Below are 27,374 nucleotides of genomic sequence, written 5' to 3'. Positions count from 1 at the left end.
TCTCTCTCTCTCTCTCTCTCTCTGTGAATGCCGAACTGCAAATAATATCCAGTTCCTTCTTTTACCAAAATAAATGAAATAAAACCTACAACAATAATAAACAAACACCGAGTGTTTGCTTATTATAAAAAAAATTATTTAGCAACTAATACTCAAGACTTTACGAAAAGAAATATATTTGTATTTGCATATTTCCACTGTCGTAAAAATGTCATAACGACATTCACGGTTATTTTTAAAAAAGGACTTTTATTTTATTTATTGATTTATATATTTTAGTAAAGAGTTTGAAATGAGGGCGATAAAATGACAGATATTTGATATGGAAAGTGACTTTTTTTTTTTCAATGTAGACATTGGTACATGTACTTAATATTTCTTAACCTGAGCATTCCAGGCGGTGGGCTGGTTTAATTGTGTTATGACAGAAACTATTAAAATTAGCAGAGAGATTCCTGACTCGTTCTGATGATGCTGTGTCTAAAGAATTCGTTTTCAATTGTTTGTGCATACATGACACTTTTTATTTGAACAATATATGCATGGTACATAATTATTAATATTACATATACATATTATACACATTATATATTATATGTTCCATGTATGTGCTGCCTTGTGTAGTTGAACATCAGTAACGATGGTAACCAACATGAAACGTATAGTCTGAGGTAGTCGCTATATTACACCAGGTGGAGGCGCAACGTTCACCCGAGTGGACACCGGAAGCACTGATATGTCACGTGATACAGCAATAACAATTAAACGTTTCCGAGTTACATTCAAATTTATATTTCATCTAATTTTAGCGTTAAACCACTGCTGTGGTTGTGTCATATTTCTAACTTCAAGTACTTGACCCCCCCCCCCCCCTTCCGTTCAACAATAAATGAAATGTTGACTATAGACGTGTCGAGTCATATTCAACATAGATGTAATAATTTATATATAACATATACCACATACAATCCGTTAACAAGGTCTGTGGTCACTATTTACAGTTATTCGACTCGGCATCACTGTATCATCTGAGGTATGGTACAAGCATTACAAAATGGAAGTTAAATGTAACGCATTGTAAATGTCACTATACTTGTCCTATCCGTGAAACACTCAAAAACAAACATAATATTCGTGCACACACACGCACACATACGCACACAGTTCAGGTGGGATCAATAAAGTCCACTGGTTCACCCGCGGAGTCCAGATCTTCCCCTGGAAGTGGAGGCGTAACACTGGGAGACGGCGCAGAAGGTCTTTCCGGCAAATCATCTCTCTGGATTGGCGGCAGCTGGACGAGTGTGGGCTGGTTTATACGTCCTATGTTCAGCCTTCCATACGAGTTGAGGACGCCGTCGTATTTAAACCGACCGGCCTGCTGGGAGAGATGCGTCTCGAATGATCGAGCGTTGTGCATGGGCCTCCTCTGAAAGGCGTCCACGTCACACACGATCTTGTATCCGTTTGTTCCAACCGACGTCGCGCTGTCGTCTATCGCCGCCACTTCATCGTCCAACGGCGCGTCGCCATCGATACCATTGTCATCGACAGTTTTCTCATCAAATCCGGAATCCTGAACAGAGGGCGCTGCTAGGTGACCGATGTCCGGAAGAGGCGCCCTCTTCTGGATGCGCAGTAGAGTGGGTTGTTTTTGGAGCTGGAATTCGCGCACAAAGCGAATCATTTCGTCTGCCCCGGGGTCTCGTTTGCGTCTGATGCGCCGCTCCGCTGTGCACGTCGTCGGTGACGTAGTTCTGCCAGGCCGCAGTCTGCCTCCCCGGTGACGTCGCTCCATGACGGGCGTCGAGCTACTGTCACCGTTACTGCACAGCAAGCGTCATCTGAAATGTGTAAACATCGTTATTACACACCCATTTAATATTACTATAGTAATAAAGACAGTTCTGACTATGCAATAAAAAATATTTATTACCCCAGCAGGCACTCATAACAGGGGAAATAAAAATCATAATTTCTCACTTAGAAATTATGACGCATTGGTCTAACGAACAATGAATGAATGAATGAATGTTTAACGACACCCCAGCACGAAAAATACATCGGCTATTGGGTGTCAAACTATGGTAATGCAAATAAATAAAGTGATGATCAACATCAATATAAAAATTCAAGACATAAACAAAAACAGTGTAAAGAACTGTGCAAAAACACAAATATCACAGAATTTTACGGATACTGAATTTTATTCAAAACTTCAATTTTGTGCTGTATTGGCCATTCTCAAAGATAATGTTACACCCCTGCACCACGGTGAGGTTACAGCACACGCAGGGGTGGTCTAACGAACAATACTATTGGATGATTTGACGTTTACAAACCAATGGCCTTGTCGGTACTAAATACAACGTCATCACGATTTGGTAAAACACACAATGACGTCATGTAGTTTAAAGAGTTTGCGTTTACGGCTGTCTGTTTTTGGTGTTAAATTTATAACAAAATGTTATTTTAATGCAATTCATTATATATTTTGTACCAGAATAAAGATATCTTTTGTTTTTGAAAATTATCTATGAACGTGATTAAATTACAAAGTTATAGCAATACTCAGAAGAGTGCGTAAAGTGGTTTATATCGTTTCTATGCATGTACGTGGTATATGTGTGTCAAAAATGGAGGCTTTATGAGAAGAAAAAAATAGTTCAGGTAATAAAACTCGGCACCAGTTATTATCGAATGTATGTCCCTCGTGAATTAATTTTCACTTGTCACTCGCTAAAGCTCGTGACAACTGAGAATTATTTCACTCGGAATAATAATAACTGGTAACTCGTTTATTATCCTCTATCTATTTTATTGAACATACATGTGATACAAAATCTCGCACGCGTAGTACGACGTGTACGTGTTCACCTGAAAGACGGCATACCGATATCTCCAGTCAGGAATGACGTCATGTTCCTACCCAGGACGCTCAGCATTCCGTCAATTCCATAAAACTAACCAACTTTCCATACGAAGTAAGTAAGTATGTAATAAATACAGAAGCACATACCAGTTGTTTTGCCATATTATATATTGCACTCGTTTGTAGTGCGCAAGATTTATACCACGAGACCGCGTAGAGGTCTCGTGGTATAATATTCTTGCGCACTATAAATTCATGCAATAAATAACATGGCAAAACAACTGGTGTGTGGTTCTGTCCATTTCTTAACAACTCGTCAATACCACACGTTCTACAAGGGCTATCGGGGCTGTGGGATCTAGAATTGGGTATTGGAGAAGCTATTGCCCTTCCTAGAAATAGGATTTTGATAACAATTTGGCAGGCTTGAGTACAGACTATTTGTATTCTCTGTGAACGTGAAAGTAATCATTAATCGCACGGAGTGTTGCAGGGCGCTCTTGTAACGTTGAACGGCTTTACGAGGTTCGCGACCAGGAACATTGATACTTCGTCAAAGGAAAGTAAAGTCTTGCAAACAATCTCAGGTGTGTAACACTCACCCACACAACCAACTATACGAGGGTAATCCCGCCAACACGACCCTCCACACGGGGGTAATCCCGCCAACACGACCAACTACACGGGGGTAATCCCGCCAACACGATCCTCCACACGGGGGTAATCCGCCAACACGACCCTCCACACGGGGGTAATCCCGCCAACACGACCAACTACACGGGGGTAATCCCGCCAACACGACCGTCCACACGGGAGTAATCCCGCCAACACGACCCTCCACACGGGGGTAATCCCGCCAACACGGCCCTCCACACGGGAGTAATCCCGCCAACACGGCCCTCCACACGGGGGTAATCCCGCCAACACGGCCCTCCACACGGGAGTAATCCCGCCAACACGGCCATCCACACGGGGGTAATCCCGCCAACACGGCCCTCCACACGGGAGTAATCCCGCCAACACGACCCTCCACACGGGGTAATCCCGCCAACACGGCCCTCCACACGGGAGTAATCCCGCCAACACGACCCTCCACACGGGAGTAATCCCGCCAACACGACCCTCCACACGGGGTAATCCCGCCAACACGACCCTCCACACGGGGGTAATCCCGCCAACACGACCCTCCACACGGGAGTAATCCCGCCAACACGACCCTCCACACGGGAGTAATCCCGCCAACACGACCCTCCACACGGGGTAATCCCGCCAACACGACCCTCCACACGGGGGTAATCCCGCCAACACGACCCTCCACACGGGAGTAATCCCGCCAACACGGCCCTCCACACGGGAGTAATCCCGCCAACACGACCCTCCACACGGGGTAATCCCGCCAACACGGCCCTCCACACGGGAGTAATCCCGCCAACACGACCCTCCACACGGGGGTAATCCCGCCAACACGACCCTCCACACGGGAGTAATCCCGCCAACACGACCCTCCACACGGCGGTAATCCCGCCAACACGGCCCTCCACACGGGAGTAATCCCGCCAACACGACCCTCCACACGGGGTAATCCCGCCAACACGACCCTCCACACGGGGGTAATCCCGCTAACACGACCCTCCACACGGGAGTAATCCCGCCAACACGGCCCTCCACACGGGGGTAATCCCGCCAACACGACCCTCCACACGGGGGTAATCCCGCCAACACGACCCTCCACACGGGAGTAATCCCGCCAACACGACCCTCCAAACGGGGGTAATCCCGCCAACACGGCCCTCCACACGGGAGTAATCCCACCAACACGGCCCTCCACACGGGGGTAATCCCGCCAACACGGCCCTCCACACGGGAGTAATCCCGCCAACACGGCCCTCCACACGGGGGTAATCCCGCCAACACGGCCCTCCACACGGGAGTAATCCCGCCAACACGACCCTCCACACGGGGTAATCCCGCCAACACGGCCCTCCACACGGGAGTAATCCCGCCAACACGACCCTCCACACGGGAGTAATCCCGCCAACACGACCCTCCACACGGGGTAATCCCGCCAACACGACCCTCCACACGGGGGTAATCCCGCCAACACGACCCTCCACACGGGAGTAATCCCGCCAACACGACCCTCCACACGGCGGTAATCCCGCCAACACGGCCCTCCACACGGGAGTAATCCCGCCAACACGACCCTCCACACGGGGTAATCCCGCCAACACGACCCTCCACACGGGGGTAATCCCGCCAACACGACCCTCCACACGGGAGTAATCCCGCCAACACGGCCCTCCACACGGGAGTAATCCCGCCAACACGACCCTCCACACGGGGTAATCCCGTCAACACGACTCTCCACCAGGGTTCGTCATATCGCTGTATGTAGAGGACCTTCACGTGGCATACGTGTATATGTGTGTGCGTGTGTGTGTGTATATGTATGTATGTGTGTGTGTGTGTGTGTGTTAGGGGCCGTCCATAACGGGGAGGAGGGGGTTATGGGGACCGCGTACACTTTTTGAAAATGAAAAATGTCGATCAACATTTTTCATTTGGCGGATGTACACTTTTAAGGGGGGGGGGGGGGTTGGTCAAAAGTGTACTCTTTGTACACTTGTGAAAATGTTGAAAAATATGGACGGCCCCTTAGGTTTACGTGTGTGTATATTATTATATATCAATACATTTATCCACCTATCCATCAATCAGTCCATCCATCTATACCTCCATCCATCCATCAATCTAAACCTCATCCACCCAATATCCATCCATCCATCTGCCCAATCACATCACATCCATCTATCCACCCACCCACCAATTCAACCATCCATCAATCCTTCCATTCAACAACCATCTTTCCATTTGTCCATCCATCCATCCCTCCATCCACCCACCAAGTCATCCATCATCCCATTCATCCCTTTATTCAACATCCATCTTTCCATTCATCCACCCATCCATCCATTCATCATGCAGTCTCCATCCAACCTTCCATTCATTCATTCATTCATCCATCTCTCCCTCCATCCATCAATTCCTCCATCTCTCCCTCTACTTAGTGTTAACAACCAGAACTGGTTGTGTCCATTGTTAACAAATTGAGAGTAGTTCATTATTTTGCATTCCTTATCTTGTAACCGGCCTCGGTGGCGTAGTGGCAGGCCATCGGTCTATAGGCTGGTAGGTACTGGGTTCGGATCCCAGTCGAGGCATGGGATTTTTAATCCAGATACCAACTCCAAACCCTGAGTGAGTGCTCCGCAAGGCTCAATGGGTAGGTGTAAACCACTTGCACCGACCAGTGATCCATAACTGGTTCAACAAAGGCCATGGTTTGTGCTATCCTGCCTGTGGGAAGCGCAAATAAAAGATCCCTTGCTGCTAATCGGAAGAGTAGCCCATGTAGTGACGACAGCGGGTTTTCTCTCAAAATCTGTGTGGTCCTTAACCATATGTCTGACGCCATATAACCGTAAATAAAATGTGTTGAGTGCGTCGTTAAATAAAACACTTCTTTCTTTTCCTTATCTTGTTTTTAATATAAAGTTGTCTTTTTGAATTTTAAAAAAGTTTTTAAACGTTATATATATATATATATATATATATATATATATTTATATACATTGTATATTTATAGTATATATTCATACATTGTTTATTTATAGTACCTGTATATTGATTTATATACGGTATTAGATGTAATTACTTGGGAATTTCAGTTTGAACGATAAAACCTTTGATACACCTGCCTGCATTTATATGCATTTGCACATAACAACAAGGTGTAGTGGTACCGTTAGAGGGATCTACACGGTAACCCTGGGTTACCACCGAACTCGGTTGCGAGGTAGATCGTGATACTACGGCACACGGCGTTTCACCCGCACAGCCCGCTGATCGGTTCCTTGTCAATATCTCTAATAATGATTGATGTATGGGACAATAAAGAAAACGAGATTTATCGCCCCTAATACCACTTACAGGCGCCTTTGTCAATTTGCACGGCGACAATCTCTCACCAAACAATTTGGTTGGAACAGCTCTGTTAATATCACCACGTGACTTTTGTCAGTGACACCGTGTGAAGATTTTATTAAAACATTAAAGGTCTATTTTTATAGTTGCAAGTGTCAATTTACGCTATTTTTACATTTATTGGTGATAAATAGCTAAATTAATCGATTTCATGGCGCAATTAACTCGAGAATATGAAAATTGCAAAGCTCACTGGGCTCAAACAACGTTTCCTCTGATACTCCTCAAAATGGAAAGAAAAGAAAGAACAAAAATGTGTGCGTCGTGTTTTGCTGGTAAAACCATGATACGTGATCAACACTGAATCTCTGCACAATGAATGGAAATTTGGGAAAATAGTGGTTGATTCCATGAATCTCTGTCTAGTGCCGCGTATATAGGAGGACAGCCACTCCTGGGGAGATCCTTTACCGAAAATGTCATCCTTGCATCGCCACAAAGAGGACTGCCACTCCAGATCCTTTACTGACGAGTTCATCCTTGCACCGCCACAAAGAAGACTGCCACTCCAGAGATCCTTTACCGAAAATTTCATCCTTGCACCGCCACAAAGAGGACTGCCACTCCCCGGCTAGTTTACTAAATCAAAATGAGCACCGGACAGAGCTGACTGGAAAAATACAGTTGTGATGACATGTACTCATTAACCACAATCATAACAGTGAGATGATATCTGGGCTCAGTTAGACCGAGCATAAAAACGTCCGCTAGACTGGTTTATGCGCTTCGTGTTAAACCAAACAGCTACATCGAGAACCAGTCAAATAGTTCGCGATCGTTAGTGAAAGTCTCGCTGGCTAAACTTACGGCGGGTGTTCGAGTAGTTTTCAATCTCTTTGTCATTTGCCTTCAGTGTTTGTATCTGAATTAACCGCCAACGATCATGGTCAGCCAGACCTCAGGAGAGTTATTCCTCTCGCACCCCATCACTCAATTTCATTACTTTTTGGTGCTTATATCCAATTAAGGTTCAAACACGCTGCCCTGGGAACACACCTCAGCTATCTGGTCTGTATGTCCAGGACAGTGGGTTAGTTGTTAAATGTCAGTGGTTAGTGAGAGAAAAGAGGGTGTAGTTGCCTTACACTGAGTCGTTAAAACTCGCTCTGGGTAGGAGCCGGTAGCACCATCCTTATGTCCGATGGCTCAAACACGACGCCACCGAGGCCGGTGAAAGACTAGTTCACAGAGAGTAATGTTTAGCTCCCCTTAGCTTGTGAATGTATAACGTATAAATATGGTAAGGTCTAAGTTAAGGAAGCAATGAATGACTTTTTTCACGACGATGTCTGGGCAGACAGTTTGAAAGACATACATGTAAGATTGCTGCCACTCGCGCAGTTCACGTCTTGGACGAACGAGCTAGCAGTGTGAGAATCTACGCCTAAACGTGCGCTACAACAGCCTGTTCTCAATGTGCATGTTAAACCACATGACCTTGACCGTGCACCTCGACATACTTGCCAGTAAAGTTATTATTTTTCTCCCAGTAAATATGTAAATGGAATGATTTGGTTGTAATGTTTAATGGGCATGTAGCTCAAGGCCTAATAATTACATTTTAAAACAAATGTTAATTAATAATTTTACATGACAGCCACCATTAATTTTGTTATTTTTATTTTCAAAATATAAATATTATATCATATATGACCATATAAACAGAAAATAACCGACTATAAGTACTTTTCCTTCTTTTTTCTTTTATCGGAATGTATTTAGGCAATATCTACAAAAATTATTAAATTATTATTTGAGCTTATTGCGAATAAACCTGCATAATGCCTGTATAAAACATACATATATTAGGAGGCTGTTCACCCCGATCTCATTGTAAGGCGCCAAGAAATGTTTGTCACTTAAAACTGAATTGACCAGTCTGACCACGCCTTCAGTGAAGTGGCGAATCCCCAATCACCTAGGTGACATTAACTGAATCTACCAGTCTGACCACGCCTTCAGTGAAGTGGCGATTCCCCAGCCACCTAGGTGACATTAACTGAATCTACCAGTCTGACCACGCCTTCAGTGAAGTGGCGATTCCCCACCCACCTAGGTGACATTAACTGAATCTACCAGTCTGACCACGCCTTCAGTGAAGTGGCGATTCCCCAGCCACCTAGGTGACATTAACTGAATCTACCAGTCTGACCACGCCTTCAGTGAAGTGGCGATTCCCCAGCCACCTAGGTGACATCAAAGGGATGTAATAAAAGCCGTAAAATACATGGCGTTTATCAGTCTGCCATATTATCATATTCAATATCGTATCCCTGTACAATATTGATAGAGAAAAACAAGGATCGTGAGTGCGTGTATCCATGACTCAATGCCGGGTGCTCTGTTACAGAATGGAGCTAATCTTCACCAGAATATATAGTTCTATCTTCGTCTGTAACAAGGCTATAATAACCAACCGTGAAGTACTCAACATGTCGAGGAATTATCCACCGACAGATTTCGATCCTACAACCCATAGTGTCTCAGACCGCCTTCTATAGTTGAGCTATGTCCCGCCCTGGTAAATGATTATACATTATAAACTACACACTTTTATTACACATGCAAGCTTCCTGTGACTTTCTTTGTGACGACCAATCAATACAACATAAATTAGTTTTGTCCCTTATGAATATTGATAAGTTTGGAGTTGTTTAGATCTTTGCTAAATGTGTTCGCAACACGGAAGTCTAGGTAAAGAGTGAAACCGATGCGGCGCGAATAAATAAAACAACAGTTCAGCTAGTGCTGCGGTTTTAAAACAGGTTTTCACTATTGTTTTCTGTCTAAATGCAAATACACTCTTTGTTGAGGAAGTATTGAAAATGGTGATATTGCATTATAACACGGAACATATCACGGTCGCGATGTGAAAGATATTAGGTATTATTGCACGAATGTTCAGACTGCACACACACACACACACACACACACACACACACACACACACACACACACATATATTGGCAGTATTTCGTAACATCAACACAAACGTATGTTCCTGATGTGCAGAATGTAGATTATAGATTTAAAGAAAAACATTAACATAATAATAAAAGATGGTTTTCTAAGGATGTGGCACATAAATATGTTAATGCATAAGAAGAAACGTCATGGATTCCTTTAGTGTAAATGATCTAAAACATATGTATACTAATAGCACTATGGACAATCCTAGAATTGGAAATATAATGCAAAATAATCTCTATATTATAGAATTTTTATTCAATATAACACTATTCTACATATGCTAAAACAAGAATGTAAAAATGTTTTATACAGCATTCTTATGCAATATAGTACTATTATGATTTGAAAAAAACCCAAGGATGTAAAATAATTTATATAGCATTCTTATTGAATGTAGTACTATTCTATTATGAAAAAACCCAAGGATATAAAATAATCTATATACCATTCTTATTGAATATTGCAATATTCTACTATGAAAAAGCCCCAAGGATATAAAATAATGTATATAGCATTGTTTAATATTCAAATGATACTATTCTCATATGTCAATGTGAAGTCTAGCAAAGAAAGCTCTTCCCTGTAGATGAATACACTGCCTCTCACATTGGGTCGAGGCGTGTGGCTCTGCGCTGTAGATGAATACACTGCCTCTCACATTGGGTCGAGGCGTGTGGCTCTGTGCTGTAGATGAATACACTGCCTCTCACATTGGGTCGAGGCGTGTGGCTCTGCCCTGTAGATGAATACACTGCCTCTCACATTGGGTCGAGGCGTGTGGCTCTGCGCTGTAGATGAATACACTGCCTCTCACATTAGGTCGAGGCGTGTGGCTCTTCCCTGTAGATGAATACACTGCCTCTCACATTGGGTCGAGGCGTGTGGCTCTGCGCTGTAGATGAATACACTGCCTCTCACATTGGGTCGAGGCGTGTGGCTCTTCCCTGTAGATGAATACACTGCCTCTCACATTGGGTCGAGGCGTGTGGCTCTGCGCTGTAGATGAATACACTTCCTCTCACATTGGGTCGAGGCGTGTGGCTCTTCCCTGTAGATGAATACACTGCCTCTCACATTGGGTCGAGGCGTGTGGCTCTGCGCTGTAGATGAATACACTGCCTCTCACATTGGGTCGAGGCGTGTGGCTCTGCGGTGATTTCAATAAGCCATGGTTCACATTATGTCAACAGTGTATTGGTTTTTGTTAATTTGTTTGTTAACTTGATAAACAGCAAACTGACAGTTGCTCCTTACTACTTTTATGTTCAACCAGAAGCAGTGAAAATTCTCGTTTTGGACGTAGTTTAGACATAGTCATAAACAGTTATGTTTTAGACATAATAATTAAAAGATGTTTTAGACTTAATAATAAACAATAATGTTTTAGACGATACTAAGCCATGATGTGTTTGGCATAATCATAAGACAGGGTTAGGGCCCTTTATCGTGTTGTATTTTCATAGGAATAAACTTTGTATGATTATCTTTTCAATACATGTCTCAGAATAAATCGTTAGATGTGTGCAAATTACTGAACTCTTGACTTATATATCTATACATTATGACAAATAGTTCGTTTCAAAAAGAAAAATAACATAACTGATTATTTTGCAGTGTAAATGTACATAAATATTGACTGGTCAATATTTCGATTTCGAATAAAAACCCAAACAAAAACAAATGTTCATACAATACTGAACAACAACAAACAAACAAAATATTTAGTAGTATGCAACAGATTACAATTGAAAATGCTACATACGATTATGATACGAATAACTGATCATGCATAATTCCCTAAATGAAAATGTACACAAAGTAAAGCCTGGTTTTCATAAAATATGTAGCAGATCACCCACCGACACAGACTGACACAGATCAACGTTGATCAAAGCATATTAGATGGGATCTGTCCTATGCAGGCCGTCTATCACCGAGTTCCCATAAAGTATGTAGAAGATCACCCACCGACACAGACTGACACAGATCAACGTTGATCAAAGCATATTAGATGGGATCTGTCCTATGCAGGCCGTCTATCACCGAGTTCCCATAAAGTATGTAGAAGATCACCCACCGACACAGACTGACACAGATCAACGTTGATCAAAGCATATTAGATGGGATCTGTCCTATGCAGGCCGTCTATCACCGAGTTCCCATAAAGTATGTAGAAGATCACCCACCGACACAGACTGACACAGATCAACGTTGATCAAAGCATATTAGATGGGATCTGTCCTATGCAGGCCGTCTATCACCGAGTTCCCATAAAGTATGTAGAAGATCACCCACCGACACAGACTGACACAGATCAACGTTGATCAAAGCATATTAGATGGGATCTGTCCTATGCAGGCCGTCTATGACCGAGTTCCCATAAAGTATGTAGCAGATCACCCACCGACACAGACTGACACAGATCAACGTTGATCAAAGCATATTAGATGGGATCTGTCCTATGCAGGCCGTCTATCACCGAGTTCCCATAAAGTATGTAGAAGATCACCCACCGACACAGACTGACACAGATCAACGTTGATCAAAGCATATTAGATGGGATCTGTCCTATGCTGGCCGTCTATGACCGAGTTCCCATAAAAAGTGTCTTTGGTCTGCGTCTTTCAATGACGTGTTACAGACTGTATGGAAATCAGTACTAACTTGGCTCAGCAACACAAACCGCACTGCACTACGTAAGATCTAATTAATGTAGTAATACAATTTAATCGAGTTTGAAACCTTTATAAGATAACTTCTGTATACAATTATATATATATATATATATATATATATATACACATACAGTAGAATCTCGCTTGCTCGACCTCAGAAGGGTCGTACACACCGCAACGCTCGAACCAAAAACAAAGTCCCGAGTTTTTTATTCGGTAAACCCTTATATTGATTGATGATGGGTCGAACACGCCCAGGGTCGACTATAAGCCTTCGCTCGAACTAAATTATCGGTCCCGACTGTGTTATTAGCTATATTTCCCTCGAACTGGTGATCCATCAAATATCAAATGGAAAACCACTGAAAAGGACCAACAAATATTATTATATATAGGGAATAACTGGTTACTGTCTTAAGATATCGGCTTTATCCTGCGAAGGTTATTTCTTTTATCCTGCAATCCTACAGGAATATTCGGAAAATTATTATTTATTCTAGTTTTGTGTAAGCAAATCGAATATTATCAACATAGCAAGGCTTTTGCCGTATGACGTCATACAAGATACATGGCGTCATTATTTGTAAGACGCTAGCTAAAGCGTTTCTAAACTCTAATTCATAAATAGATATACACGTTTTGTACTGTTATCGCAAAACTAAAAGTTATTTGTATTTACTGTAGTTCAACAAATGATTTAAAGAGTATGTTTACTGAAAACTACTCTGAATCGAGCTTATGTCACGTAACCTATATTTTTTGGTCAGTGACCGAAAATATAGACATTTATCTAGTCATCATATCTTTCCAATGTATACAGTGATTGCTAGATAATAAATAAATAAATATTCATATTGTTGAGTAATATAATATATACCGTTATATATATATATATATATATATATATATATATATATATATATATATATATATATATTATTATTATTATTATTATTGATAGCTAGATAGAATAGATGTTTAACGACACCCCAGCACGAAAACTACATCGGATATTGGGTGTCAAACTATTGGGAGGATATCAATATATATTCATATTGTTGAGTAATATAATATACATGTATATCTGTATTGATATTAATGAGGAATTCAATATATATTCATATTATTGAGTAATATAATATATATCTTTATTCATATTATTTAGGATTTCATTATATATTTATATTATTGAGTAATATTGAATAATATATATATATATATATATATATATATATATATATATATATATATATATATATATATACACACACATATTATTGAGGATTTCAAAATATATATTCATATTATTGAGCAATACGATACATATCAATATTCGTATTATTGAGTAATACTATATACATGTATATTCTTATTGAAAATTTTAATATATATTCATATTATTGAGTAATATAATATATATCCATATTGTTGAAAAATACTATACGAGTATGTATTCGTATTATTGAGTCACATATATTGCATAAAAATTAAACATTTACAAGCGTGCCCATATTTGTTTTAATTTTTTAAGTAATATTACCGCGCTGGATACCGTTCCCCAGTATAAAGGTACAAGTTATTACAATTTATTATGACTTTTTTCAGTTATGCACCCTTATCATACAAATATTTTATCCAGGTATAACTAGATGCCGAAGTCTGAATATTCAATTAGTTTTGTAAATCACGTACTTCATCGTGTATTTAATTCGTCAAACTGGAGATGCAAAGGTGTATTAAGTGCCCTTTAAAACACGATCCAATGCACGATTCATGAACATAACTGCAGAATAGTTATTCTAGGTGTAATACTAACTTATGTTCGAACTGATTTTCGGCCACAATGAAATTATATTGCAGCCGGAATGTTTATAATGGAATATTTCATAGCGTACAAAGAGTCGTAAATATAGTTGTCGTTTCCCTGTCAGTTTTATAACGTGTGCTGATTTAGTTTTTAATATTTAGTGCTAAATAAATACAGAGACAACAGCAGATGGCAAAAAAGAAATAATTCATTATGACAGAAACCGGTGATATTTATTTACTACTTACGTTTGGTTGAAAAAGATAACAAAAGCGTGATGTCTAGACTGCACAATCCAAGTTTAAGATCCAGAAGTACAAAATAGTTTTCCTTTTCACAAAGAAAAACCTCCGAGTGTACCAGGTTTGTCTTAACGTGATCTAATCCAGATTCCACGGTTTTCGTTGACAAATTACATTTTCGTGTTCACAAAGTACTTACCCGCCTGGCGTCATTGCGAACGCAAACAAAGCAGTCAATTTTAACATTGGCCGGTGGTTTCCAATTTCACTTTTTCATTTTGAAAGTACAAAGAATTCGCGATAACGTCAGAGATATAAAGAGTTCAAGTCGTGTATGGCTGACTCTGTGATCCATGCAGACCCAGCCCAAGAGTTGCGGCCTGTACTACACTACCTACCGGCTGTACTACACCCTGCAAGCCCCAGCCCAAGAGTTGTGGCCTGTACTACACTACCGGCCCAAGAGTTGTGGCTTGTGCTACACTCTGATAGATCTGCTAGCCCCCCAGCCCAACCGCTCCTTATGGAACTCAAGATGACAGCGGTTAGTCGCGGCGTGATGCGTCACGAAGCCACTTCAAATCGGCGATACCCGGCGCAATCACGCCATTATTGTCAATCACAAGTGGTCGATTTTCTCTCCGTCGACATATAGCGATTAAGGAAGCTACAGTTAAAGTTTGTTTTGTTTAACGACACCACTAGAGCTCCTTGAGTTATTAATCATCGGCTATTGGATGTCAAACATTTGGTAACTTTGACATAGAGGAAACCCGCTAAATTTCCCTATTAGTAGCAAGGAATCTTTTATATGCACCATCCCACAGATAGGATCGCACATACCACGGCCTTTGATATACCAGTCATGGTGCACTGGCTGGAAAGAGAAATAACCCAAAGGGCCCACCGACGGGAATCGATCCCACACCGACTACGCATCAGACGAGTGCTTTATAGCTCTGTGCTACTACGTCCAGAACAAAGGAAGCTACAGTGTAACATGTATTATACGACTGGACATTTACTATGTATTCCCAGTCGTCAAACAGGCTATGTTAGTGGATCTTAACAATGGCAGTAACTGAGGACAGTTTCTTTAAGGAAAAAAAGGTAAAGTTTGTTTTATTTAAGGACGCCACTAGAGCACATTGATTTTTTTATCTTATCATCGGCTATTGGACGTCAAACATATGGTCATTCTGACACTGGTTTTTTTAGAGGCAACCTGCTGCCGCAACATAGGCTACTCTTTTACGACAGGCAGCAAGGGATCTTTTATTTGCACTTCCCACAGACAGGATAGCACAAACCATGGCCTTTGTTGAACCAGTTATGGATCACTGGTCGGTGCAAGTGGTTTACACCTACCCATTGAGCCTTGCGGAGCACTCACTCAGGGTTTGGAGTCGGTATCTGGATTAAAAATCCCATGCCTCGACTGGGATCCGAACCCAGTACCTACCAACCTGTAGACCGATGGTCTAACCACGACGCCACCGAGGTCGGTCATCTCTTTAAGGAAACTCCAAGTATTTGGCAAATGGGAAGCACATAAGATTGGTACCCTGATTTAATGGCGCTGTCTGTAACAGGACAGCACTAACCACCGGCTATATGTTAGACATGTAAAAAATAAAGGTATAAAAGTAGGCATAGACTTGATTGTCTTTATAAAAGTTTAAGTTTATAATAATGTAACGGCTTTGTGAATAATAATTTGGTTTAGATTGTATCTTCAAGAAAAACGAGGATAATGTATGTGTGTGTGTGTGTGTGTGTGCGTGCGTGCGCGCGCGTGCGTATTTGTGTGTCTTGAACCTATATGAGGATAATGAGGGAGTTCTGATACGACGATAAAGGTGGAAATGCAAAGATAACGCTAATTTCAAGAGTTGCACCCTATACAATGAAATAACTTCCGGTGAAGCACTTCTCCATAACCAAAGCTTATTACTATTTTAACTGACAGTCAAGAACGCTGTTCTGGGCATTCACTCCATATTTTGGATACTATGGAAACAGTTTAAGTACAAGGTGAGTTTTGGGGCCCATTTTGTAATAAGTACCCATTTTGTAATGAAAAAGACCCATTTTGTAATAAGTACCCATTTCGTAATAAAAAAAGGCCCATTTTGTAATAACTACCCATTTTGTAATAATTACCCATTTTGTAATGAAAAAGACCCATTTTGTAATAAAACTAGGTGCCCATTTTGTAATACAATTGGACCCATTTTGTAATAAAAATAGGTACCCATTTTGTAATAAAATGGGACCCATTTTGTAATAAAAATAGATACCCATTATGTGTGGACGTATAGACAGACATGATATACCCCTTTTGATATATTGGGGTGATATTTAGCTCGCCTGATCTCCTTCGTTCGCAGGATCGAACCTTCTCGGTGGACCTGACTACTATTAGACTTTTTCCCGTTCCAACTAGTGCCGCACGACTGGTATACCAAAAGCCGTGGTATGTACTCTCCTGTTTATAGAAAAGTGCATATAACATATCCCTTGCTGCTTTTTTGGTACGATTAGCCCATGATGTGGCGTTAGCGGGGTTCCTCTCTCATTATCTCTGTGGTCTATAACTATATGTCCAATCACATATAACCGTAATCAAAATTGTTTAGTGCGTTTTTAAATATTTGTATGTTCCTTTCAACCTTGTATTTTTCAAACGCAGATCCCGGATTGTCTTGAATGGGGGTTTGGACAAAGCCAAACATAAGTACTAAACGTGGGAAAGGTAAAGTAAAGTAAAATTGTGTTTTATTTAACAACGCCTCTGGAGCACATTGATTTTTACCTTATCATCGGCTATTGGACGTCAAACATGGTCATTCTGACATATTTCTTTAGAGGAAAACCGCTGCCGCCACATAGGCTACTCTTTCCGATAAGCAGCAAGGGGTCTTTTTACATGCACTTGCCCACAGACAGGACAGCACATACCACGGTCTTTGATGAACCCTTTGTGGACCACTGGTTGGAACGGACAAACGTGGGAAAGGCGTCATTTGCTGGGTTTCTCGAATCAATACACAACAAATCAATCGTTGACGAATTAAAGGGGACCGAGGACACCATTCCCGACCCCTATTCCAATATCAGCGACGGTTATTAATTTTAAAACCCCACCCAACAACGTTTCCCCTTAGTAAAGTTTAGAGATCAGGTTTCTTCGAACAAATCCATTATATAATTAATTAGCAGCCAAAATGTCATACTTGCACATGCGTCTTACATTAAAACCACGAAAATACCAACTCGCAATAATTCGCAATTACAAGGTTAAAAGAAAGTTGTGAGTATTTGTTTGTAGTTATGATTGTTGCAGCCGTATATGGACATAGTTCAACATTTTTGTTCCAATTATTGCATTTCTAGGAAGGTAGAAGAAAGGGGTAAACGAATGAATGAGTCCAATTTGTATATCTCCACCAACTAGCCAGTTGGTTAAACCAAAATGTTCTGATTACAATTGTTTTATAGTTTTATTTCCACCAGGTCCTGGTTCCATCCTTGCAGAGGATCGGATCCCCATGACAACAGCAATTACTAACTCTTCAATTAATGTCAGAAAATTAGATTTGCTCCTGGAGTAGAGAAGAACCCTGCCCCACCCCCCAACCCCACCCCACCCACACCCAGGTTCCCTGGTTTCTAACTGCCTGTTCAGAATCAACCCTTTACCAATGTTTTGAAGGAAACTTCGTAAACAGATTATACTTTCTTTATCCTTTCAGTTAGGTTTTATATCCAAACCTTTAATATGCTAGAACAAATAATTTAGAAAGGTAACTGGGTTTTTGTTTTTTCGTTTTGTTGTCATAAAGATCCCATCCTAACTCAGGCTGACAAGAGGTGAAAATATAACCTACAAGGGTATACCTTTAGAAATATATAACCTCGGTTTGGAGTGTGGATGTGGTGGCGGTAGCCAATTCCCTTTTATTTAATGCATTTTGGATTAGAATTTTATTTAGATTTTACATCCTGAAAATATTACAGAATTGACGAAATACATCAAAGGAACAAGAATTTTTTTTTATTTAACGACTCACTAAACTCGTTTGATTACTGTTATAAGTGGTTAGACACATGGCTACGGGCCATAAAGATAATGAGAGAAGAAACCCGCTTCCGCCACTTCATGGGCTAATCGTACCGAAAAAAACAGCAAGGGATATTTTATATGCACTTTCCTATTTATAAACAGCACAATACATGCCACGGCCTTTGGTATACCAAACGTGCGGCACTGGTTGGAACGGAACAAAAATAATGGTAGTCAGGTCCGCCGAGACGGTTCGATCCTGCGAACTAAGGACATTAGGCGAGCTAAATATCACCCCAGTATATCAAAAGGGGTATTCCATGTCTGTCTATACGTCCACGCATAATGAGTATTATTTTTTTTTATTACAAATGGGTACCTATTTATATTACAAAATGGGTCCAATTTTATTACAAAATGGGCACCTTGTTTTATTACAAAATGGGCCTTTTTTTATTACAAAATGGGTACTTATTACAAAATGGGTCTTTTGTTTAACACAAAATGGGTAGTTTATTACAAAATGGGCCCAACATGCGTGTGTCTGTCTTTTAAAAAAAAAGACTACAAAACGACAACAAACAGCAATCCTGTTTTAAATGGACTACATAGGCACACCTGCTTCCCTACATGGATATTACAACATTTTTAACACTCACGAAGGACTCGTTGCTATGTATCTTTCAACATAATACAAAATGTTCTATCATTTTATTTATTAATCATGAAATAATCTAAAATACATTGTTCTATATTGGAGGAGTGTTCAGCACGGCAAATCTATGTGGTCATTGCCCAGAGTCTTTACTACTAAAAATGTTAAAATGATTGGTTTTAAGGTGGGGTGGTTTCGGTTTTGTTGATTATTATTGCTTTTAAAAATTAACATTTAACTATTTAATTATCAACGTCTCACATTCCAAAGTTTATTTTTGAACACATCCTATCTAATTGTTATTTTCGATCTTTGCTTAAGGTCAGTACTACAGTATTAGTGCATCCACTGTAGGCCTAATTATTGATATCCGTGATTAATTATTCGTGTTCGAGACCTCAGATTAATGACACGTATTATATTCGTCATTTGATGTATTCTTTGCAGCTTTAATTCATTCGACACTGATCATAAGCAAAGTTCTATCATTGTAACATAGTTCCAGCAGAGATACCAAATCTCGTAAAAACTTTCTACAAGGATTTTATGTTTTAGACATTCAAAAACCATTTGTCCATATCATACTTCAATGATCAAAGCCGTATACATGAATAAATTTTCTATATGCATACGAATGGTGTAAGCTTTTAGTACATATTTTTCTTTTATATTTCAAAAAATATATAATATCGACACATAACTGCTCGATACATACCTTTCAGCTTACTTACTTCTAAGTGTTTGACGTGCCTATATTTAATTACGGGTCAAGCACGCTGTCCTGAGGACACAGTCCAGCAGCCTGGACGGTCTCTTCAGGACTGATGAAATGCGTTCCAGCTTATTAATTAATTCATTTCAACTTATTTTCGTGCTTATATCCAATTAAGGTTCATGCACGCAGTCCTAGGCTCACGTTCAGCTATCTAGTACCGTGCTTATAAACCTTAAAGTCTAGACTTTAATAAAGTCCAGACTTTAACGTCATGGCAACGCCATTCAAATAGCATTACGCTAAAATCTGGACTTTATTAACGTTTTCTAAGCATGGGCCCTGGGCTGTCTGTCCAACTGATCTTGCACAGAGTTCTATAATATTCATGCAAATCAGTGTCCACAATGTGGTGTCGATAGTGTCTTTGTTATTATTTAATACTAACAGTGACATTGCCTATACTACACAGATGATGCATATACACTGTAATATGTGACATACCTTGTGTAGTTCCGTTTGCGTTTCACTACATACGGGCAACTGAATTCCAGTTTCACTGTCGTCTGCAAGATTCCATTGCGTTCTCTACATTAGACGTTGACGTTCTTAAGTCGGTTTAGTCCTGAATACGTTCACAATACGTCTGAACCCAGCAACTCTCTGTTGACTCGGTATTGTCCAGTAAGAGTCACAGTTTAACTATCGCAGATTTTAATTGGTAGGTGCATGTCAACGTTGTTTGCTCAAGTCCTACTGTTTATGCGCCAGGGTAAATAATACAGCGAGTATTAAACACGTGTAAAAACATAACCAGGTTTGTAATGACCTGTGGCTGAAAACTCACTTCATTACCGGGTGTACATACATTGTGTATTGACCACGAGATGAAAGGCGTGTGAAACGCGGCTCGTTTATTACTTTTCCTTTTCGAGCGCGTATCTGTCCCATGACATATCGCGCTTTGTCAACACGGGCCCGCGGTTCAACAAGCAAGTTATTGCCCCTCCAGCTCGGAGCAAAGCTCACAACAAAAGCCGCTGATCGAACATTACTGACTGTGTTGTACGTATTTCTCTCACTATTTAATATCCCATTCTTGCCGGTGTCGGTTACCAGCAATACGCTATACAAGATATGCTATATTGATGTCAACAAATGCAGCGTGCTTCATTATGAACTATTGTGGGGGTCTGGCTGTGATCATACACGTAGTGCTAAAATATACATCTCAATATCGACTACATGAATACAAGAGGCGTGCTTGTCACGATACTAATATACAAACGGCAACCCACCTATAGAATTGAAGGGGGGGGGGGATATCATTTTGAAATTACATTGACTATCCATGGGAGATAACCACTGTACCTTCAGTGTTCATATCGTCATCATCGTGAACGACGTCACTAAGTCCATGCCTGGATTATTCTAGAAATTAACATGGTAGCAGAAAATTAAAGTAACACTAACTTTTTTGCCATATTTTCCCTTATGAAATATCAACCGACCAACATTTTCAAAAATTCCAACGGATCCACCAACCACACAGCAATAATTTGAGTGGCCATCCACTCCCAACATCGGTGTGGTAAACGCTGCATTAGATCAGATCTCGCTTTTGTTTCTTTTCGCCGTCTCCGACACGGGTGTGAAATCAAGAAAACACTGCTACATTAATAATGCATCAATAAAAACAGAGTATACCCGATATCTGAAATAAATTAAGAAGAAGTTTAAATTACACAAATAGAAAGCTTGCTCATGGAGTTATTATTAAATGATTATTTGTCGACTTTGTTTCATCTTACATTCATTCAAAACGGATCACCAACTAGTAAAACATTTGGTAATTTTGACATATAGTTTTGGAGAGAAAACCCACCACAGTTCGCCACATTTTTCGATTGGTATCAAGATATCTTTATATGCACAATCACACAGACAGGAAAGCACATATCACGGCCTTTCATAAACCAGTCATGGTGGACTGGCTGGAACGAGAAATAGCCTAATGGACTCACCAACGGGAATTGATCCTAGACCGACACACATCGAGTGAGCACGTTACCACTGGGCTACGTGTCACCCCCGCCAACTAGTAAAGGCAGATAAACAAAACAATAATTCAATATAAACATTCGTAAAACAAAACTAATCTAGAAAATATATTTTTAAACTCGACGAGCAAAAAACGTTCTTCATTATTTGTGAATAGGCCTATTGCTGTTTTATTCATGGCAATGAATGTTTAATGACACCCCATCACCAAAAAATACATCGGCTATTGGGCGTCAAACAATGGTAAATCTATAAATGGTAAATCTATAAATGAATCGATCATCAACAGTGGAAAGAGCTGTGCAAAAATACATATGTAACTACATTTCGAATAAAAGTGAACATCTCGTAAAATCTTCAAGGTAAGTTCAGGGTGAGATCAACACGATTCTATCACATTTCATCTATCAAATGTAACTACCATCGTTGATCCAAGATTATTGCACTCCACCACGATATGGTGAACCATCAGTATACACTGACAATGCTCACACTGAGGAGAAAGATCCTTCTTTAGAATAAATAAATGTGTCAGGTATGTATAACCGATGGAAACACCACACTAGACCAATTCATGAACCGCCTTAGGAGGACTGCCACTCTCTCATGACTGACTTTAAAGAATGCAGAAGCTTGTTTGTTCCAATCATCTTGTCAAGTTGAAAAAATATATTGTTTAAGATCAGTGTAAGGCTCACAACAACTGCGACATGAGGGAAATCTAAAGCAGACTTGGCAGCTACATCTGCCTTTTCATAGCCCTAATGCCAGTATGGCTGAGTACCCAACAAAATACAATATCTGTGTTGGCATGTACAGAGTCTTAGGCACATTTTCGTATCACGGGCGTCCGCAGGGAATCTAAACCTTAGATTTTTTTCCGACGTATATTCGTCAGTCAAAGTATATAATATTAACTTTACATATTTAATATACTGACATTACAAGCAGGGCCTCCACGAGTCAAGAATACTTGACTCGTGTACTCGAGGGTCAAACTCAACCCGGATCCGAGTACCAGACACTTACACTAGATGATAATGGGACAGACGTTATCGCGAATTCTTTGTGGTCTGTGGGAAAGTGTAGAATCCCTCGCTAATAATGGGAAAGTGTTTCCTCTCTAAAACTGTCAAAATTATGTTTGACATCCAATAGCCGATGATTAATAAATCAATATGCTCTAGTGGTGTCATTAAACAAATTTCCTACCACTTGTGGTGCACTGGTTGGAACGATAAAAAAACCCAACCAGCTGAATGGATCCTCCGAAGTTGTTCGATCCTGCGAGGCAAGCACCTCAAGCCAGCACTCAACCGACAGAGCTCACGGGCGTTGCTAAGTAGGACGGGGCCAGTCTAAGTAGGTCAGAGCCGTGTCACGTGACAAGGCTGTGACGGCATCAATGTCACAAGAAAGTAGGTCAAGGTCACAGAAAGTAGGTCATGACCCCAGACAGGCCTTGTTACAACTAGTAATATAGGATCCCTTAGTGAACTGGGTTTATTTTCATTATCATTAAAGTATTACAACAGATTGGTTAGCTACAAATAACCGTCTTATTCACAAAGCATTGATTGAGGATATTAAGATAAAATCATCAAGTGTAACAAACTGTATAAACCATATTTGCTCAAGTCTTGTTATCCCAATCGATAATGTGCTTAACACATGTTTATTCAGAACAGATATCATTTCTGCAAAATTGAAATCTCGTTCAACGATATGTTACGCAAAAATCCTTTACCCATGAACCCAACAAGAGAAAAAAGAAACAAATTAAGAGCATATGGTATCTTCAAGCATGAGGTCACTTGCTCAAACTACTTCAACATGAAAAACAAAGACCAAATGCAAGAAGGAAATATGACTGGTACTCTCAGGAAAAATAACCCAAAAGCATTTTACAAGAAATTTAGTGATATAACAATAGACGAATTTATCCAGCACTTTAAAAATGTCGGTTGCTCTACACAAGACGATGATACACAAGGGACTAACGATTGCACTAATCAGAATAACCTAGCCTTATACGAAGAATTAGATAAGCGTATTACCAAACATGAGATCTTATATGTGTTAAGTAAAGCTAAGCGTAACAAAAGCCCCGGTATTGATGGCCTATTATATGAGTTTTTCACTGAATGTAAAGATATAATGCTACCTATTCTCTGTACACTTTTTAATGTTATTTTAGACTCTGGCATCTTTCAGAAAAATTGGTGCAATGGCACAATTATTCCTGTTTAAAAAGGGCGATAAAAATGATGTAAATAATGATAGTGGTATCACTCTCGTGAGCCACTTATCAACATTGTTCACAGCAATTTTAAACAATAGATTACTGAATGTAAGTTCAACCTACAATATTATATCTGATGCGCAGTTTGGGTTTAAACCCGGTTTTAGCACAGTTAACGCAAAATATGCAAAAAAACAATACCCCCCAACCCCCACAAAAAAAACCCGCCTGAGCAAAGATTTTGTCCTTTCTGCCCCAATAAAATTGAGGACGAATTCCACTTTTTGCTAAAATGTACAACATATACCAGGCCCGTAGCCAGTATTTCGAGTGGGAAGGTTCGACTAGGTATTTTCCAGGGCCTTATGAATATGATGTTGAATTTTTTTTTTTTAAAAGGGTTCCAGGGGCATGCCTTCCCGGAAATTTTGAAATCTCTGAAAGCCTAAAACGCGTTTTCCTGGCATCTGGAACTTAAAAATTGATATTTGAAAACAACTATTTTCGACTATTTTTTTTCCATTATTTTTTTTTCTCAAGAAAATGAAATTCTAGCAAACAACAGGAGTTAAAGGTATTGACCCGAGGTATATGTTGAAAGATACGTGTACCTTAGAACTATGATCAATTCCTTTAAAACTACATTCCCTGGAATATTTTTATTATTTAAGCAAATAGAACAGAAAATCCAATTACGTTTGGTGCATATATGACGCCGCACTCCGCATTGGTTTCACTACGCTGGCTTATCCAGGTCAAAAACAAAGCCATGATTTTAAAAGTGGAACAATTTTGACGGGCTCGTACCGATCTCGGTTTTCATTGGCTTATCACAAGTATAGAATTCCCAAACAAGAGATCACGTGAGATTTCGCAATTTTTGAACAAATTTAACTGTCTTGATTGTCTCATATCTCCAAAACATATTTATATCCATAGAGGTATGGTACAACGCCTATCCAGGGGTCGGTGAGTGGGGGATTTGCTTGAAATTTTGACAGTGGCCAGCTGTTGGCATACGCGTTATAATTACGTAACGCTCTAGGGGTAGAGGAAGAGGGTACTGTGTTCGATTTACGTAACATTTTTTAAGACTAGATCTATATGTTATTTTTATTCATTACTTAGACCTAAAAAGGTGTTTTTTTTATAAATGCGCGGTCAGTCTAGGATCGATCCCCATCGGCGGGTATACAAAAAGACCATGGTATGTGATATTCTGTCTGTGGGATGGTACATTTAAACGATCCCGTGCTAAAAAAAAAAAATGTAGCGGGTTTCCAAGGCGCGTGTGCAGGGATTTCAGTGGGGTTGGGGTTATAGACAGTGTTGAGCGAAGTTTATATGAGGCCATGCTCCCCCCAAAAATACATTTCAATTTTTTTTTAAGCTTGGGCAAGTAAGGGTTTCGACCTCCAATACCCTCCCCCTGCACATGCACCCGATTCCTCTCTAAGATTATATGTAAAAATTACCAAATGTTAGACATCCAACAGCAGATGGAACGAAGGATAGGATATGTTTTATTTAACGACGCACTCAACACATTGTATTTACGGTTGTATGGGGTCGGATGATTATTAAATCAATATGCTTTATCTTTGATGTCGTTAAACAACTCCCCCCCCCCCCCCCCCAACTTTACCCTTTCCAAACGAAATAATATTTATTTGAATTTGTCGATTTTAACACGTAAAATTAAGAAGTGAAAACGTTCATTGTGAACTTTAGTATATTTTATTTTAAATATATATATATGATTAATGTGTTACTAGTATACAAACTAAACTTTGAAAGTTCTACTAACACTTTATAAAAGATCAATTCTGAAATAGGAAGGTACGACTGTCGATAATATGTTGTCAAGATCAAACCGATTTTAACTAGACTCTAGTACCGTATCCTCAACCGAACGTTCTTCGTACAGCTCAAGATTTCTCTTTTAATTTTTGAGACGAACCCTACAATTTGAAATCGGCAAACGCACGTGTTAACTGAAACTGACAAAGAGGCTGTCGTTTGTGCTTTGCCGAGCTATGGCGGTACAGGCGACGAATCAAGCGTATACGTTTGACGATATCCGTTCATAGCGAACACACACGACTTTTTTAAAAGTGCATTTGAGCTTGTATTTCACATTTGTACATGATGTTATAATATGGTAACCAGAGAATGTAACTTTTATAATGAACATATTTATGAAAAACGAAACACATTACGTTCAAACAACTGTACTATCACGAATCACCGCCAGCACATGCACCTTTGTTAAGAGTACAGGTGTAGTCCTCAAACGTTTTCAGCAACATTTCATGTTTGTCACTGATGCATCATATCATCAAAATGGCATCTACATGCTGGTCATAAAACATTTTGGAAATTACATTCAAGAAAGTATGTAACATTTTCAAAGGTGGTGGTAGTGGTGTGTGTGTGTGTGTCTGCTAGACGGTAAAATGGGTATGATGCCATACCCAACTTTTTTTTGCATATTTTTTTTTTTTTTAAGTTAACGTTTTGACAAAACACCGAAAAGTTTTTGCTGTAAGCTATACCACTAAACGTTTCACTCATCGAAACAGATTACGTTAACAATATTTACTGCTGATGCATGCTAGTTTTTGACGGACGTGCGGCAATTTTTGCTACATAGAGGCCAGTTTAGTGCTCATTTGAAGCGTAGAAATATTAATAAAAAGATAGCTATTTAAATAACAACTGTATGTTTATACATATTAATATGCTTTAGAACCGAATGCTTATGCTCACCGAAACTGGTTCATCCATCCCATGATAAATGTTACTGTATTGTTTCTGTACCTGCTCCTTGTGAGCGTTTTGTACAATAAATTTAATTGAAAGTGTACACGGTGTTACAATTGCTCATTAAAGGAGGGCACGTTACAATTATTTATAATTTGATTTACATTCACGGAAGAAAGATAAAGTACTTATTACATTCCAGTTAGGCTATTTGTTGTTCATTTCCTCACACAGTGATAAAAAGCAGGCAGTCTTGCTATTCTTG

At 40.0% G+C, this 27,374-nt stretch overlaps 1 protein-coding gene across 3 annotated transcripts; it reads right to left on the bottom strand.

Annotated features, from left to right (window-relative positions):
* Positions 1–499: 499 nt before the first annotated feature.
* Positions 500–27,374, bottom strand: LOC121372557. 3 transcript variants are annotated; one of them, XM_041498949.1, is made up of 2 exons: positions 27,305–27,374; positions 500–1,844 (listed from the first exon to the last, which is right to left on the bottom strand). In XM_041498949.1, exon 2 carries the CDS (start codon positions 1,796–1,798, stop codon positions 1,166–1,168), a length of 633 nt encoding a protein of 210 aa, XP_041354883.1. In that variant the 5' UTR covers positions 1,799–1,844; positions 27,305–27,374; the 3' UTR covers positions 500–1,165. The 3 variants fall into 3 exon arrangements, with proteins under 3 accessions (XP_041354883.1, XP_041354881.1, XP_041354882.1); XM_041498947.1 differs by having other exon boundaries at positions 27,116–27,360; XM_041498948.1 differs by lacking the exon at positions 27,305–27,374 and adding an exon at positions 20,548–20,964.

The sequence above is a fragment of the Gigantopelta aegis genome, chromosome 4 (genome assembly GCF_016097555.1).
Source record: "Gigantopelta aegis isolate Gae_Host chromosome 4, Gae_host_genome, whole genome shotgun sequence".
NCBI classification, from domain to species: domain Eukaryota; kingdom Metazoa; phylum Mollusca; class Gastropoda; order Neomphalida; family Peltospiridae; genus Gigantopelta; species Gigantopelta aegis.
Note: the sequence above shows the minus strand (reverse complement) of the source record. Positions and strands in the feature narration are given on the sequence as shown.

Bases quoted from the DNA above. Each gene is read 5' to 3' on its own strand.
- LOC121372557 (XM_041498949.1), bottom strand. From the start codon at position 1,798: ATGGAGCGACGTCACCGGGGAGGCAGACTGCGGCCTGGCAGAACTACG.